We start from the raw sequence: 16900 nt of genomic DNA on the forward strand, positions 1-16900 counted from the left end.
AACATATGCAGGACCACAACCAATTTGGGAACCCTGTATCTATCAAATCTCATTTATCCAAACGAGATTTATTATTTATCGGGTATTATCGGATATGTGATCAATTTCATACATATGGTATTTAATCAATTCAAATATACAACATTAAATTCAAACATATAAATATATACAACTTAATTACACGAACTTACCTTAACAAGTGTTCGTGAATTGTAATTTACTAATCTGATATTTTTTCCTTTCCTCGACCCAATTATGTATTTGGTCTATCCGAATCTATATGAGTAAATTTAACTCAATTTAATACAATTCATATTCAATTCAATCTAATTCACATCTTAGGCAAAATTACCATTTTGCCCTTATACTTTTATTTAATTATGATTTCATCCCTAGGCTCGGAAAATGAAATTCATGCAATTGAATCCTTATTCCAAGCCTAGCCAATTTTTACATGTAACAATAGTAGCCCATGTATTTCAAAAAATTTATAATTTTTCCATGAATTTTACAACTTTTCAATTTAGTCCTTAAATCACAATTTCATCAAAATTCACTTTACAAAAGTTGTTTATCTATCAACAAATTTTCATTTTCTACCATAAAATTTCATAATTCATGCATACTCATCCATAGAAAAACCTTAGTACTTTGATAACTTTACAAATTAATCCCCGAGATAGTTAAATTAAACTATTACGATCTCGGAAATATGAAAATTACTAAAAACGAAACAAGAATCCATACTTAATTGAGCCAAAACAACTTGCTTGAACTCAACACCCAAAAACTAGGGTTTCCATGTCTTTTAATTGAGATGGATGATATCAAATGATGATATTAGATATTTATTTTATTTATCATCTTTTATTTATTTACTTTCCAATTTAGTCCTTTTCTTTTTTTAAATTTTCATGGATGAATCACTATACTTATCAACTAACTCCTCTTAATGATCTATTTACTATATAAGGACGTCAAATTTTGAATTCCATAGCTATTTGATACTTATAGCTACTAGAACTCACTTTTGTATTTCATGCAATTTGGTCCTTTTATCAATTAAACATGTAATTGGTAAAATTTTCTTAACGAATTTTTTATATAATATTCCTATCATACGGTAAACCATACAATAATTTTTCTTACAGACTCGAATTTGTGGTCCCGAAACCACTGTTCCAATTTCACTGAAAACGGGCTGTTACATTGTCTCGAGACATTCAAGCATCAAAGCTAAAATAAGAAAATAAGGGAGGTTGGTCTCGAGACAATTTAATCTCAAAGAAAAATTACCTAAAATAAATGAAAGTCTGTCTCGAGACACAACATTGAAACTTGATAATTGGGCTTGGATTTGAGTCCTAGCTCCTAAATTGACTTAGTATCCCCTCGTAACTCAATGAATCAAATTATTATACTCTATGAAAGTAAGATTGTAATTGAAATGGATGAGTAATTTGATATGAATGATAGTTATGCTCTAAATGATATGATAAAAAAAGTAAGTTAACTTGAGTTGCTTCAACAATATAATGTGACATTACGCATTTGAATTTGACAATCAAAATGGGACTGAAATGTTACCCCTTCTATCTCAATATTTTCTAATTGTGGTCTGTCATACTTGCATCAAAACATTTCGATACTTAAATCAGTAAAAATACGAAAGATGAAATAAATAAATTAGTTCAGGTCTAGAGTATAAGTAATTGGTTTATGTTTACTTTTTAAATTTGAACCCAAATTGGAATTGGACTTCATTATGGTTTTCATTTTTATTTTAGATGTACTTTTTAAAATTTAATTATTGACAATTAATTCATGATAAATTTCAGTTTAGAAATTTTATAATTTTATCTCATGCTTTTAATAGAAATTTTTGAACTTAGTTCTTGAATATCATAATTTGATTCGATTTTAGTATTGGTTTATTATTATTAAATTAAAATATGCCATCAGTTGATGTACTTTAAGAAAAAAATTGAGTTTTAATTTGTATATTTTAAAATTAAAATGAAGTCATTTTACTTTTTAGATCTAAAATCATAATATGATGATTGGTATTTTGATATTTTTCATCAAAATTTGCTAATTTAATATGTTGATTAGATTTCTCTTATATGATTGATGGAAATGAAACATGCCAAGCTAAAAGATTTTGAAGAAAAATATGAGGATTTATTTTTTAACTTTTAGGGATTAAAACTCAAATTCTACTAAAGTACAGGACTGACTGCATATTTTTACCTTTTTTTTTTTATTTTGAACATATCGTCATTATTAGTTGGATGGCTCTCATTTTGATAACCCCCAATTTCCAATCTTGGGTTATTATTAGGATAAATCAACATTTAGCTCTTAAACTTGATTTTTTTTCTCAATTTGGTCTTTGAATATTTTTGTCGGATACTATTTTTCAATTTAATCCCTAAACTTAAATTCTATTAAAATGTAATAATGTGGCACAACCCCAGAATATTATATTATCATACCTTAATGGGATCCAAGTTTAAGGATCAAATTGAGAAAAGTTGCAAGTTTTGGCACTAATGTAAGCAAAAAAAGAGTTAAAAAACCAAGGTGGGAAAAATTGTAAAGTTCAAGGACTAAATATTACTTTATCCCTTATTATTATTATTATTATTATTATTATTATTATTATTGTTTGGATGGTTCTTATTATTGACAATCCAAAAATCCCTCTCCCCGTAAAATTTTGCTATCTCGGGTTATTATTTCCCGAACTTGGTATTTTTTAAAACTTGGTCCTTAAACTTTTTTTAATCTACATTCATCTCAGAATTTAATAATTTTTCTCAATTTCATCCTTGGATTTGGATTTCATGAAAATATTATAACGTGCCACAATTTCAAAGTGCCACATCATTATACCTTAACAGAATCCAAGTTCAAGGACCAAACTGAAAAAAGCTATAAATTTTAAAATTAATTTGGACAAAAAAAAATTCAAGGACCAAAATGAAAAAAAAAAACAGAATTCATCCCTTATTATTATCAATTGGATGGCTCAGATTATTGATCCCCTCCCCCTTTGAAATGTTCAAAACTCAGAACCCACATTTTTCTCTTCTCCAATGAAACACAAACAAATTCAGTCCAAGTTTAGGACCAAAATCAAACATTCCAAAAGATTGGGACATCCAATCACGTGTCTTTCAATCAACAAAAATGGAATGGCAGTTTTATTCTCTGAACATATGAACAGTTTTTATAAAAACAGAGGAATAGGGCAATTCTTATTTGTCCTTCATTTGTCCGAGGTTAATTCCAACAAACGGGGGCAAGCTGCTGTGTGTTTTTTCTTCTTTCTCTTGTCCCACTGTTCCTCTGATCTGTTGCTGAAATAAAATAAAATAAATAAATAACTTCGACAAAAAATGGCATTCACTGGAACTTTGGACAAGTGCAAGGCTTGCGACAAGACTGTCCATGTGGTCGATATGATGACACTCGAAGGAGTGCCATACCATAAAACTTGTTTCAAATGCAGCCATTGCAAGGGTAACCTTCAGGTAAGTAAAGTGAGGAAATTGTTTTAGGGTCAATGTGAAATTTTACCATCAAGTTGGTTTATAATTTCGAAGGGAGTGAACAACATATTTACTCTTTTGAAGATGTTTGATGAAATTAACCCTTTTCTTTTGTTGGTTTGATAGATGACCACTTATTCTTGGATGGATGGAATACTGTATTGCAAGCCTCATTTTGAGCAACTGTTTAAGGAATCTGGGAATTTCAGCAAGAATTTTCAAACAGGTTGAACTTTTTCTTAAAAGAATGCCCATTTTCTTGTGTGTTTTTCCACTTTCTTTCCCTTTATTTCATAAATTTTTAAAATTTAGCCTGGATGGCCATGGCTAACAATAATAATCTTCTTTGATGATCACTTTTGCAGGGACCAGGCCTACTGAACTGGTATGTCTTCCTTGCTTTATATATATATATATATATATATGTCGGGTTTCATCACCACCCACTGGAATTAAGGGTCCACCACTCTATCAATAGATTACTTGTCTTTCATCTTATATATATATGCCAAGAATCTTTTGCCATCCCTATTCACATATTTGTTTAACTTGTTACAGAATAGGACTCCCAGCAAACTTTCATCCCTGTTTTCTGGAACCCTAGACAAGTGTGCAGCTTGCGAGAAAACAGTGTACCCGTTGGAAAAGGTAAATTTTGTATTCATTGTTTTTTATGTACCTTGTTCTTTTTTCTTTTTTTTCTTTTTTTTTTTGTTGTTGTTGTTGTTGTTGTTGCTATTAACTATGGTCGACATTGTTGGGGAGGACAGGTTACTATGGAAGGTGAATGTTTCCACAAGACATGTTTTAGGTGCGCCCACGGTGGCTGTCCACTGACACACTCATCTTATGCTGCTCTCGACGGTGTCTTATATTGCAAGCACCATTTCGCTCAACTTTTCATGGTGAAAGGAAACTATAACCACGTTCTTCAAGCTGCTACCCATAGAAGGAACAATTCGACGGCATCGTCGTCTGAGAATGTGGAAACTCGTGCCGAACCGGAGGAAAGTGCTGCTGATGAAGAATCCAAAGAGGCATCTGATAATTGAAACACACACCATTTGGTTCTTTTATAATTTCCTACCACCATGATGATGATCTTTTTAGAGCTTTTGCAAATGAAACCAGTTTGATTGAGTGGCAGACCATCTCATCAAAAACTGAATGTTCTTTTTTGGATTGGATTGATTTCTATGTATGATGATTCGAACAACTTGCATGATCAATTGATAATATATACCTTGAATAATTTCCGATTCTTTTTTTTGTTTTCTCTTGATTTTATATGCGATTTGGGACCTTTTAAAAATAGTTATAATGTACTCCTTCCAAAAAAAAAAATATTTAAAGTATTATTCATTCAGAGTTGGACTTCTCAATAGGTCAGAATTGTCTCATATTAAAGTTTTGTCTTTCGACTTTGCGAGGGTTGGAATTGTCTCCACTTGAGGTTTTGTTTTTCGACTTTGTGAAGAACCTCGCAAGAGAGGAGAATACAGGTGCAGGTATGTTCCTTGGCCTCCCAAAAATAGAAAAATTGAAATTCCATCCCCTTATAATTGATGAAATTATAAATTCATATATATGATAAAATTATGCTTTGACCTCCAAAATAGAAAAAAATTCTATTTAATCTCTTAGAAAATGATCGAAATCATAAATTAATACAACCTTTCAAAAAATTACAATTCAGTTCTGCCTCCCTAAAAAAATTTCTGGACCATGCGAGTTCAATAGAGCAGGAGCAACCCATTGGATTGAACCATGCATGGTGCATTGCAGGTCAGAATTGACCCTAATTAAGGTTTTGTCTCACAACTCGAGCCTGAATGTCTGAGGTTGCTTGAAGAGGTGGAGGGTCAATAAAGCGAGAGCATATCATCAGATCAAAACATGCGAGGTGCACAATCAAGTGTCAACTTCCAAGTGGACATGAGCATCCGTGCTTGTAAGGTTTGAACCTCCGACCTATAGCTGGAGGGAGTAGTAGATCAAGTGGTAGCATAAATGTCTATTGATATCATTTAAGGGCTTGGGTTGAAACCCTACCAAGTGCGGATGCTTACATCCCTTGGTAGGTGGCTATTTGCCACGCACAGCCAAATCTGACAAGGTGTTCCTATTTTGTTGAATATGCTGCCTTTTCAAGCAACCTCACACACTTGAATTCTCCACGAAATCAAGAGACAAAACTTAATCGAGAACAGTTCAACTCATTAAAGTCTCCCGACAGATAGTGATCAAAAAAATCAAAGTGAAAATACCCTTAAAAAGGGTTAACATTTTTACTCGTTGCATTGCATCATAGTTTAAGTTCTTCAACATACAAAACTATTCAATTAACATAAAATAAAAACAAAAAATAAGACAACAAATAAAAACAAAAAAATAAGACAATACCATATGCCAAAGGATAGCATTTTTAATGTAAAAAAAATACTCATTGTATATATCCTGATCTGCAACATGAAATCACACCCTTACTCTATAATATGTAAGATGTTGTGTTTTTCACCGTCTTCCATTTTCAGCGATAACTTTATCGTCGATAAATTTCTCGTCGATAACTTCTTCTGAGGATGTTGCAAATTCTCTTCTTAGATTCTCAACCTTCTGTTTCAATGCTGTGTCATCCAAGGCGGTACGAATCTCCTCCTTGATCTCTGCTTGTAATTTTTCTACCTTTGGTGAACTGGAGTCTATCACCATCTCCGCTTTCAATTCTTCGATTTTTCCATGAAGACCGGCTACATCGATTACCCTTTCAATCTCTCCATCAATCTCTTTCTTCACGTTTACGATCTTCTCTTGTAGTTCCGCAGCGGCTTTTCTCTTTGCCACTCCAACAATTTCCAAGTTTGCTGACTTCAAAACTTCAATCAGTTCTTTCTTAGCTTTTACTGCCTCGGCCACCAAATCTTCATCGAGTGGATCCCCTTTGGATAAGTTCGCCTGAGCAGTTTCCAATTGTTCCAACTTTTCTTTGATCTCAGATGGAATCTTCTGATTAATCTCGGCTTTCAGTTTCTCACCTTTCTCTTTCTGCTCAATGAGTCTGCTAACCATGCTTAGCTTTTCAAGCTTTTGTTTTAAACCAAGATAGGCCCCTGGTCTTGACAAATTTTGCTTAAATTTTTGCATAAGTTTATCCACCTTCACCTTCAAATTACGATTAAGGGTCTGATTATCAGAGGCTCGGGATAACTCCAACTTAAGTGATTCAAGCTTCTCTTGCAATCCCATTGAAATAAATGCTCTCGTGACCTCATTGTCAACATCCTGCTTAAGTTTTTCTATTGCTTGGTCCGTGATAGGATCGGAAGGTACCTTAGCCTCCAAGATATTCTTCTTTAACTTCTCAAGATCGGATTCTATATCTGCAGCATTTAACCTGCTAGCATCCGAAGGCTTCATGTTTCGTTTTCTTTCAGGTTCCACGGGCTTGCCTTCTTGGAAACCTCCAATTGATCGAAATTTAAGCATACGATGACGAAGCAACTCTTCCATATCCATTTTTGTTAGTTCCTATGTTCATTTGAACAACATTGTAAGTTCCCAACAACTCGGAAATCAACTAAAGGAAAAGAAAAAGAAATATGGTAGCCAAATCAATCCTGCAACTAAAGCAGAATTTCCGGTTGCCATTACTTACATCCATGGCCTGAGTGATTGCAAGTCTAATTTGTTGGGAAGTCCATACAGGATCAGCATGTGCGCCTCCAAGAGGCTCCTATAAATCAAACAAATATTGAAAAAATTGAAAGAAAGAAAACAGCCAGAGACATTTTACTTGACCGGAAGGCTTGAGAAACAGTATAAAACTTTATATGTTGAAGATGCTTACGGGGATGATACCATCGGCAATTTTGCGCTTGTAATGTTCTTGAGCTGTTATCCTCAGTTTTTCAGCCGCCTGTACAAGTATGAAACATCAGTAATGACATAAAACGGTTCTCATTTCAACCATCGTATAAGAAATCACTTACCTTAGGAGCTGCTTGGGAAGATTTCCATAGTATAGCAGCACATGCTTCAGGGCTAAGAGAACCAGAGTCAAAAGCAACACGTACTTCAGAGTTCATCGATAAATAAAAACACGAGTACATGACAAGCCAAAGACCGCATTAAAAGCATAGAAAATATAGCTGTAAATATGTCTATTGTCAGTTAAGACAAATTCGAGAAACAGAAGTTATACAAAATGGTGCAGAAGTACGAGTAGTTTGGCAATAAGCTGATATTTCTGTTGCTTTAAAAACTAAAAACTCAAATTAACATGTAAAGCATCTTTTTAAACTTGGAAGGATTAGTTATGTTTGTGTTCGAGTTAATAACTTCATGCATCATAATCTTCAGTTTGTTATTTTCCGAGCGAAAAGAAGGAACTGATCCCACCTTGCAACGTATAGAACAGAGTTCTCGAGCATAAACAATTTATTGGGACAAGCAATGGCCAAAGCCCCACCAGAACCACCTTCACCAATGACAACTGTTACAATTGGCACTTTAAGGCCAAACATGGTCCTCAGGTTGTTGGCAATTGCTTCCCCCTGTATAGGGTAAAAAACATGAAATGGGTCATGTTATTATATGAACTAGGTGTTTCTGAATACAGAGTAGGTAGTAATATCATGATTTCCAACATTAGAAGCTAGTTCGACGCACTTGACCAAGTTCCTCCGATTTAAGATCAGCATATGCCCCCGGAGTGTCAACAAATGTTACGATAGGAAGACCATGATGATCAGCATACTTCATCATTCGCAAAGCCTTCCGATATCTGCTTGCAGAAAGAACTTTCATATGAGTAAATAAGATTCAAAACTATTTTGAATAGACTTTATTAAATATCAGGGACTACAATCACATCCCTGTAACCTATACAAGCTGAACCTTGAAGTTATTTTGTTCAAATAAAAGATCCTTGAAACGTACCCATGGGGAGTCGGCATTGCAAAATTGCGAAAAATGTTCTCCTTCAGATTCCTAATGGTTATTTAATTTTTATACAATTTATATAATTCCTAAATTTAATAATTTTTTATAACAAATTAAATTTTTAATTATTTTATCCCAATTTTCATTTTTATTATAATTTCTTTAAAAATTTTTTTAAATTCCAAATAATTTCTAACTTTTTTTTAAATTAATTAAATTTATAGGTTTGAAGATTAAAAAATCAAAAAGATAATTGTTTTCTACCTGTATATCTTTTTAAAGATTAATTTGGTAAAAAATTTTTGAAAAAAATTAACCGAATCATTTTCAATTTTAGTTTGAACATTATAAATAATTTTTAAATATTTTTGTTTAGAACCTTTGATAATCCTTTCAATTTGGATTTTTTACAAAAGATTTAAGAACCAAAAGTTTTTAGATCCATATAATTGTAGAAAATTTGGTAATTTAATTCGGTCTTTAATTATTGTAAACCTAAAGTGGATTTTACTTAATGCCTTTGTTTTAAATTTTTCAATAGATAAGGTTAACCTTAAACCTGAATTTAATAAATTTTAAACCAATTTGATGGATTATAAGTTTCATTCCAACAATTTAAATTTCATCAAAATTATTAAGTCTTCATTGTATTTTCTTCAAAATTAAATTTGGATTTAATTTATTTGATAATTAATTTTTCCAAAAATGGTAATTTCAAAAAGAATTAAAATCTTTTAATCCTTTTTAACCATCTATTTTAATCATCGTGTTTTTTTTTTCCTTGCCAAGCATTATTAAGGTAACAATGAAATTCCCATTTAAAGTCATCTTCTTAAAATATTATAAATAAAAATTATTTCAATTAAAATTTTTTTTATATTTTATATAAAATTGTAATTTTCAAACGATTTTATTAAATCTATTTAACAATCAAACAGAATGTCATTCCCATTGTCCACGTGCAATTTATTATCATTGCACTCCAATATTAAAAATCCATTTTCTTTATTATTATTTTTAAAAATCAACCTTTATATTTCTTAAATAATTGGTATTTGGCTTTTAATTTTTAAATTCATTTTTCTTCAACTAAATTTATGTTTATTACCTAAACCCATTTGATATGTTACAATTAAAATTTCCAGCATTCATTTTACTTTTTTAACAAATTTTCAATTACAATTTTTTATAATTTAAATTTTGTTATTATTTTAATAAAATTAATTTTTTTATTAACCTGTAAAAAAAAATTTTGATTTCAAATATTTCAAATTACTCTTAAATTATTTAACATTCAACAATCATAATTTAATTCAAAATAGTCTTGTAACAAAATTTTCATTCATATTCTGAAAATTTTAGTCCAATTTAAAAACAAAAATTGTTCTATAAACGAATTTAATAATTTGTTCCATTTTACATTAACAAATTAATCCATGGGTTACTAGGTTTTAAAATAATTATCATGGGCAACATTATAACAAGTAAAATTTGAAGGGATTAAATTACCTTAAGATTTTACCTTATATAAGAAGTCACTTATCACGTAAATAAATTGCTTAATTAAAATAAAAGCCTATTAATGTTGTCAATTCTAAATGGAAATAAGTTAATCTATTTTAATAGTTGATTAAAAAATGTTCCATTAAAAACTAATTTCTCTCATGTGAATAAATTTAATTAATTTAAAAAATTTTACTAATAACAATTATAATCTAATTAATAAAACCAAATCATTTGAAACCATTATTATAATTAGTTATTCAAAATAAAGTTATTTGAATTATAATTACTCAATTGATTAAAATTACAATTCATGAATGTATTTAATATTACAAGTATCTTAAGATTATATAATTTTAAAAAATCAATAATATGCATTTGATAAACAAATGGACATAAATAAATTTTTTATAATTAATTATAGGATGTTATCTTTTCACCACATTGATCATTAAAAAAAATAATGGTAATTTTCTTAGAAAATATAAATTAATTTCCAATTTAATTTAAGTTACAATTCATGTAAAAATTAACTGGATATGATTGGAACATAAAATTCAAGGTAGTAATATTTTTTTTGGTAATCAAGTTATATATATTTCAATTAATTAAAAGTACAACTTGAACTATTTATTCCTATTACTAAACATTAATTATAGATTTATTTTAAAAAGGATTACAATTTCTTAAAATTTAAAATATCGGTTGGTAAAAATTTAAATAAGTTATAGTACACAATATATTATCAATATTAGTTCAAATTAAGAGATTGACCGAAACAAATGTCAAACTATAAAATTCCTTAATTAACTAATATTTCATCTCATAAAGTAAATTTCCTTATTCTACCCAAACCTCCATTAAAAACTTACTTAAAATTATTTTAAGGTATACCTTAATGAATCAAAATGTTTAATGACCAATATTTTGGTTTGGTACAATTAGTCGCCAACATTATTGAATGCTCAGTTATTTGGTCTTTAAACAAAATTTTTCTATATAATAACATTCATCATAGTTTTAATAATTATATTTAAAATTAAATTCGTCCTATTTTTAATAAATTAATTTTGAATTTACCTTAAAAAATTTCGAAATTTTTTAATGATTTATTTTAAAATGTTTTTCAAAAATGATTTATTGATAAAAAATTTTAAAAAAATAAAATTTTAAAATTTTTTTGTTTTAAAATTTAATTTTAAAAATTTAAAAATTAAAAAATTTAAAAAATTTGGGTTTTTAAATTTAAATTTCAAAATTTTAGAAATTAATTTTTTAAATTTAAAAAATTTAAAAAAATTAAATTTTAAATAATTAAATTTTTAAATTTATTTAAATTTAAAATTTAAATTTTAAAATATAAAAATTTAGGAAATTTTGTTTTTAAAAAAAATTTTTTTAAGAAAATAAATTAAGTATGGGAATTTAATGTTCCAAATTATAAATGTTTATTTTATTTGGGAAAAATTTGGTTTTTTTAAAATAATTATTAAAAAATTTTTAAAAAAAGGGGTAAGCCCCTTTTTAAAATTCTTTTTTTTTATTATTTTTTCCTTTTTTTTTTTAAAACAAATTTTAAAATTTTTAAAAAATTTGAAATTTGGGAAATTGGAAAAAATTTGGAAAAAATTAAATTTTATTTAAATTTTTTAACTTTTTTTTTTTTAAAATTTATGATTAATTTTTAAATGTTTGGGAAGTTGGAAAAAATTTAAATAAAGTTAAATGAAAAATTTAAAAACATATTTAAATTTGGGTTTAGATAAAAAAATTAAAATGTTTTAAAAAAAAAGTAAAAAATTTTAAATTTTTTATTAATTTTATTTTTGAGAAATTTAATTTAATTTAAATTTTGAAAATTAAAGGGAAAATTTTGGGTTTTAAAAAAAATTTGGAAATTTGGAATGAAATAAAAAATAAATTTTTAAGTATTTTTAAATTTAAAAAATTTGTTTTGAAAAAGAAAAAATTTTCCTTTATTTTGTTTTTAAAAATTGGTATTAAATTTTTTTGAAATAAAAAGTTTATTTTTTTTTTTGGTTTTTAAAAAAATAAACCTAGGGTTTTGGGGAAACGGGTTTTTAAATTTTTGGTTTCCTTTTTTTCTTAAAAATTTTTTTTTTAATAAAATTTTTAAATTATTTTTAAAATTTAATTTTAAAATTTGGTTTTAAATTTTTTTAAAATTTAAAATTTTTTAAGTAATTTGTTGGTTTGGTTTTGAAAAGTGTTTAAATTTTTAAATTGAAAAATTAAATTTTGATGTTTTTATTGGGCATCTGGGAATTGGTTTAATAGTTTTAAAATTTAAAAGGGTAAATTTAAAACAAAAATTTTTTCCCTGTTCAAGAGTCTTTTAAAATTTTAAATAAGGGAAACAGGGTTAAAAGTTTACCTTTTAGAAAATTTTTAAAAAATAAGCATTTAAATTTTTTAAAAGGAAAATTTTTGGGAAAAATTGAAAAAATTTTAAATAAAAAATTATTAAATTTTTTAAAAAATTTTTTAAAATTTTTTTATTTAAAACAAATTAAATTAAATTAAAAAAACCGGCGTTTCAGCCGCAACCTCCTTCTTCGTTTCCTCCGCCATAATTAAAGCTTATAGGTGTAAAAAGAAAAATGATAATAATATGGTAATGGATAAGTCTAGAAAATTTTTTCAAATATCTCTATATTTAGTAACATTAGCTTTAAATGATATAAATTCATTTAATATCTGTATGCAGTTTTATATACTGCACAAAGTGCGTAAATAGTGATCCATTTGCCGTTGATTTTGGATACTTATCTTCGATTTATTCCATCCAACGGTTGGTATGTTCTGAAAAGAGACAAATGTGTTGTAGAGTGTAAGTAGGGATAGGTGGGACTGAAGAAAAAAAATATATCCAGAAATTTAGAATCCGTGGTCGGTTTCTTTCGCTCAAATCGAATGATAGGGTTAATTTTACCGGTTAAGTTTTAGTTTAATTAATGTAAACATAGTTATTAATTTGAGAGGACGTAAGTTTTAGTAGGTTAAATTATATTATTTTTTATTTATAGGTTAAAAAGGGACTATGTGTAATTCTAGATCTTGTATTAAAAAGAAAAATTATAGTTAATTTTAAATTTTTTATGATTTAAAAATAAATATCTTTTAAAAACTATAAAATATTGTATTTTATATTTTTTTTGTTATTTTAGGTTTTAATTTTTAAATTTTAGTATTGTTTTGTAAAAAAATTGACTAAATCATTAAATTTTTAACAATATGGTTGTTCGTGTGATAACTATTTATACATCATAAAAATTTAAAAAGCTTACAAAAATTCATAATTTTAAAAAATTCACATTATCAATGAAGTCTGTCACATGAGTTGTCACATTAAAACTGTTAAAATTTTAACAATTTTATTAATTTTTATTTAAAAAATAATTTAACTAAATTTTAAAATCTATAATTAAATTGATCTGGAAAAGAGAATTAAAGCTAAAATGATAAAAAACATAAAATTAAATTTATCATTATATTTTTTATTTGAAAATTATTTTTCAATTAATATTAAAAACCATAAAAATCTAAAATTAATATAAAAATTTAAAAACTAATCAAATTCGTGATGATTTTTTTTAAATCTAAAATTTAATTGAAGGGAATAAAATGAAGAGTAGGGGTAGGGAGTGAAATAAATTTATGCCGACAGGTAAAGCGGTTAAAGTATGCCACGTGTATGGGCAAGTGAGATACGACGACGTGGAGTAGATTTAAGGCATAAATGCTGGGAACTAACATTGTGTCAAGTAGTGACAGGAAAGACTAGGGGCCCCACCACCAGCATTGATTACTTTGAGGATATTGAAAGGCTTTGCGCCGTTTGGGGGAAAAAAAACAGGGACCTGAAATTGATGAGCTGGCGTGAAGAATCCCAGGTGTGTCTTGTCGTTTTCCAACGGATTAATTTTGTCTTAAGAAAAAAACAAAATCTTTTTATACCTTATTTGTTAATCCGCAATCAATCTGGATAACCACACTCTTTTCGGAATTATATCGATTTAATCGATTAGATAAAAAATTTATTAGAGTATCGGTTAATAATAAAAGGTTAAGTTTGTAGACTCGTGAATCGATCAAATTAGGAAGTTGAATTGATTTTTATGTTTTAATTTTTAATTTTTAATAATTTATTCAATTGAACTAATAAAACAAAGAATTGATGGCTAAACTTTTCATAGTTAAGAATATTAAAAAATATTAATAATTAGGTGACTATTAGTGTAATTTATCTTAATTTTATTGATATATATTTTTAATACACCATATCCAAGTCATTTATATAATAAGTACACTCATATTTACAAACCGCTTTACATGTTATAAATATTAGAAATCCTATCACATGTGTATAAATGTGAAAATCACAATTTTAGAACATAAATATGTATTTAAAAATAACATACAATAAATAATGAAATATATGGTTCAAAACTAATTAATTATAACACATTAAATATGTGCAATATTAAAATTTTAAAAAATAAATCATTTATCATCGTGTTGTCATTAATCTTGAATCATTGTCAAGTTAACACTTGTGACACAACTCAATGAAATATATTATTATTAGAAATTATATTATACTAACTCAATTAGGAACTTAAATAATAGTAAGTATAGATATACAATTGATGGAAGTAATAAAGCGTGAATAATAAAATTATAAAAATAAAGCTTTAGTTGAGTGGTAAATTAAATGTTTTACTAATGCAATTAGTTCAGATTTAAATTTCACAATATGCATACTTTTTATTGCTTTTTAAAAATAAAAAGACTAAAATACTTTCAAATAATATACCTTATTTTAATTATGAAAATATTTTCATAATTTTACTAATTGAATCGTTAACTCGATTGAGAGTTATATCTATTCTCCTAAAACTTAAATAATAATGAATATAAATATTTTACATTATATTCGAATCAATATTTAACACTTAAATTAATAATTAAATCGACAAATCAGGTAAAATTTAAGGTTTAAAATTTATCGAGATGATAAAGGAAATCATTAAATGGAATAAAATGCGTGATGATTGAGTTAGTCTTTTAAGAGAGATGTTTTTATATATAAGTTGGAAAATATTAAGGTTTAAACCCTAATTTGGGTGGTGACCAGCCAAGCAAACATGTGATGACGTGCATGGGATCCCTTTGAATGATTCGATGCTGCGCTGTTTGCTAATCACTTGGTTGGCCATTTTGCAATAAAGGGGGACCAATCACCTTTAATGCTGTCTTTTTTAATATTTTATTATTAAAATTATTATTAATTTAATGTTTAGGCTTCTTTAATCTTTACTTTTCAGATATAATTTTAGCTACAGTATTATTATAATATTTAATTTCATTATCACTATAAATTTTTACTAATTGTAAGTAAACTCACTACATATTTAAAAATATCCTAAAACTTCTTTTACATGGCGGTGAGGTTAATTTTAAGTTTCAAATCTCAAATTGATTAGATTTGGTCTAATTCATTATTCTCTTGATAAAATGATTTGAAGTCATGTTAGTTTTGAAAACATGAATTCTTGATGAATAAATCATAATTTGAAGCTTGCTCTAATTTATTGTTTAAAAATAAAAAAATTAAAACAAAAATAAAGAAATGAGTCATTTGAGCATTTCGGCTCAGAAATTTCATTAATACCTCTATTTTAGTATCAATGAGAAAAAAATATGTTAATTGATTAATTGTTGTAACAGTTAAATTGAATATTATTACAATGAGATTATAATCAGATAAAAGGGGCAAGGCCCCAGCCTCCCTAAAATGAATTTTTTTCATATGATTCATTTAAAATTTTAAAATTTTAAATTAATAAAGATAAATTTGCACTTTGACCCCTAAAATATAAAAATTGATTTAATCATTTAAAATGATAAAAATATAGTCTATTAAAATGGTGAAATTGTATTTTTCTATCATAAAATTACAATTTAATTTCGGTCCCCTTAAAATAATTTTCTGATTTCGCCCCTAATTGTAATCTACAATGAGATATATATTTGGATTTAAAAGTAAGAACCAGACCACAATAAGGTGAATTATAATAAAACGAGAAATAATCATTAATGACATTTTATCATATTGACATTTTTATGTTAAACTGTATGTGTAAAACTAAAATTATACCTATATTAAATTATAAATTAATAAAATAAAAAAAGAGTAAAATAGGTAGAAGTACCATGGAAGCCTTATATCAAGAGCTGGATTTCATTTTGACCCCTCTACTTAAAAAAAGACAAATTAGTCCTTATACGTCAGATCAAAGAGTAACTCGGCCCTTCTGCTAAAAATTTTATCAATTTCTACTGTTAAAAACTAATCCCTATACGTAAGTATGAGGTACATGTGGCATGCCATGTGTCATAATTTGATTATTCTATCAGTCATGTTGATTTTTAACAATAGAAAATGAATGGAAAAAAAAGAAAAGAAAAGAAAAGAGAATAGGATGCTCTTTGATATAATGTACAAAGACTAATTTGCCTATTTTTTGAGTAGAGGAGACAAACGTAGGGGCCTTCATGATATTTTTACCGAATAAAATATTATTTTGTATTATTTATTATTTATGTGATTACTTATTTTTAATCCATCATATTAATTACGATAATAGATTATGTTTTTGTATGTTTGTCAAAGTCAACAAAATTTAGCATGTCATTCTGTCCCATTAACAATTTAGCATGAAATGCTAACTAATTTTAAAAACAAGAGCTTTCGTGAATAAAATTTAAAGGCCAGGGCTAATTTGGTTATGAAAAAAGGATGTACATGAACAAAGTATAGAAGTTAAAGGATTTGTTAAGTATATTATCCTTTTCTTAAATTAACGAAGAACACGAAG

The 16900-nt window shown here is 27.1% G+C and overlaps 2 protein-coding genes across 2 annotated transcripts; one reads left to right on the forward strand and one right to left on the reverse strand.

The window, feature by feature from the left end:
- The first annotated feature begins 3231 nt into the window (after positions 1 to 3231).
- On the forward strand, positions 3232 to 4806 carry LOC108463366 (LIM domain-containing protein PLIM2b). Its single transcript, XM_017763310.2, has 5 exons — positions 3232 to 3536; positions 3681 to 3780; positions 3920 to 3939; positions 4113 to 4202; positions 4325 to 4806. Exons 1-5 carry the CDS (start codon positions 3402 to 3404, stop codon positions 4604 to 4606), a joined length of 627 nt encoding a protein of 208 aa, XP_017618799.1. The 5' UTR covers positions 3232 to 3401; the 3' UTR covers positions 4607 to 4806.
- Positions 4807 to 5806: 1000 nt separating this feature from the next.
- On the reverse strand, positions 5807 to 8540 carry LOC108464271 (acetyl-coenzyme A carboxylase carboxyl transferase subunit alpha, chloroplastic-like). The gene is made up of 7 exons (XM_053022798.1): positions 8493 to 8540; positions 8223 to 8337; positions 7953 to 8107; positions 7544 to 7595; positions 7402 to 7470; positions 7210 to 7287; positions 5807 to 7082 (listed from the first exon to the last, which is right to left on the reverse strand). Exons 1-7 carry the CDS (start codon positions 8507 to 8509, stop codon positions 6069 to 6071), a joined length of 1500 nt encoding a protein of 499 aa, XP_052878758.1. The 5' UTR covers positions 8510 to 8540; the 3' UTR covers positions 5807 to 6068.
- Positions 8541 to 16900: the final 8360 nt, after the last annotated feature.

The sequence above is a fragment of the Gossypium arboreum genome, chromosome 12 (assembly GCF_025698485.1).
Source record: "Gossypium arboreum isolate Shixiya-1 chromosome 12, ASM2569848v2, whole genome shotgun sequence".
NCBI lineage: Eukaryota > Viridiplantae > Streptophyta > Magnoliopsida > Malvales > Malvaceae > Gossypium > Gossypium arboreum.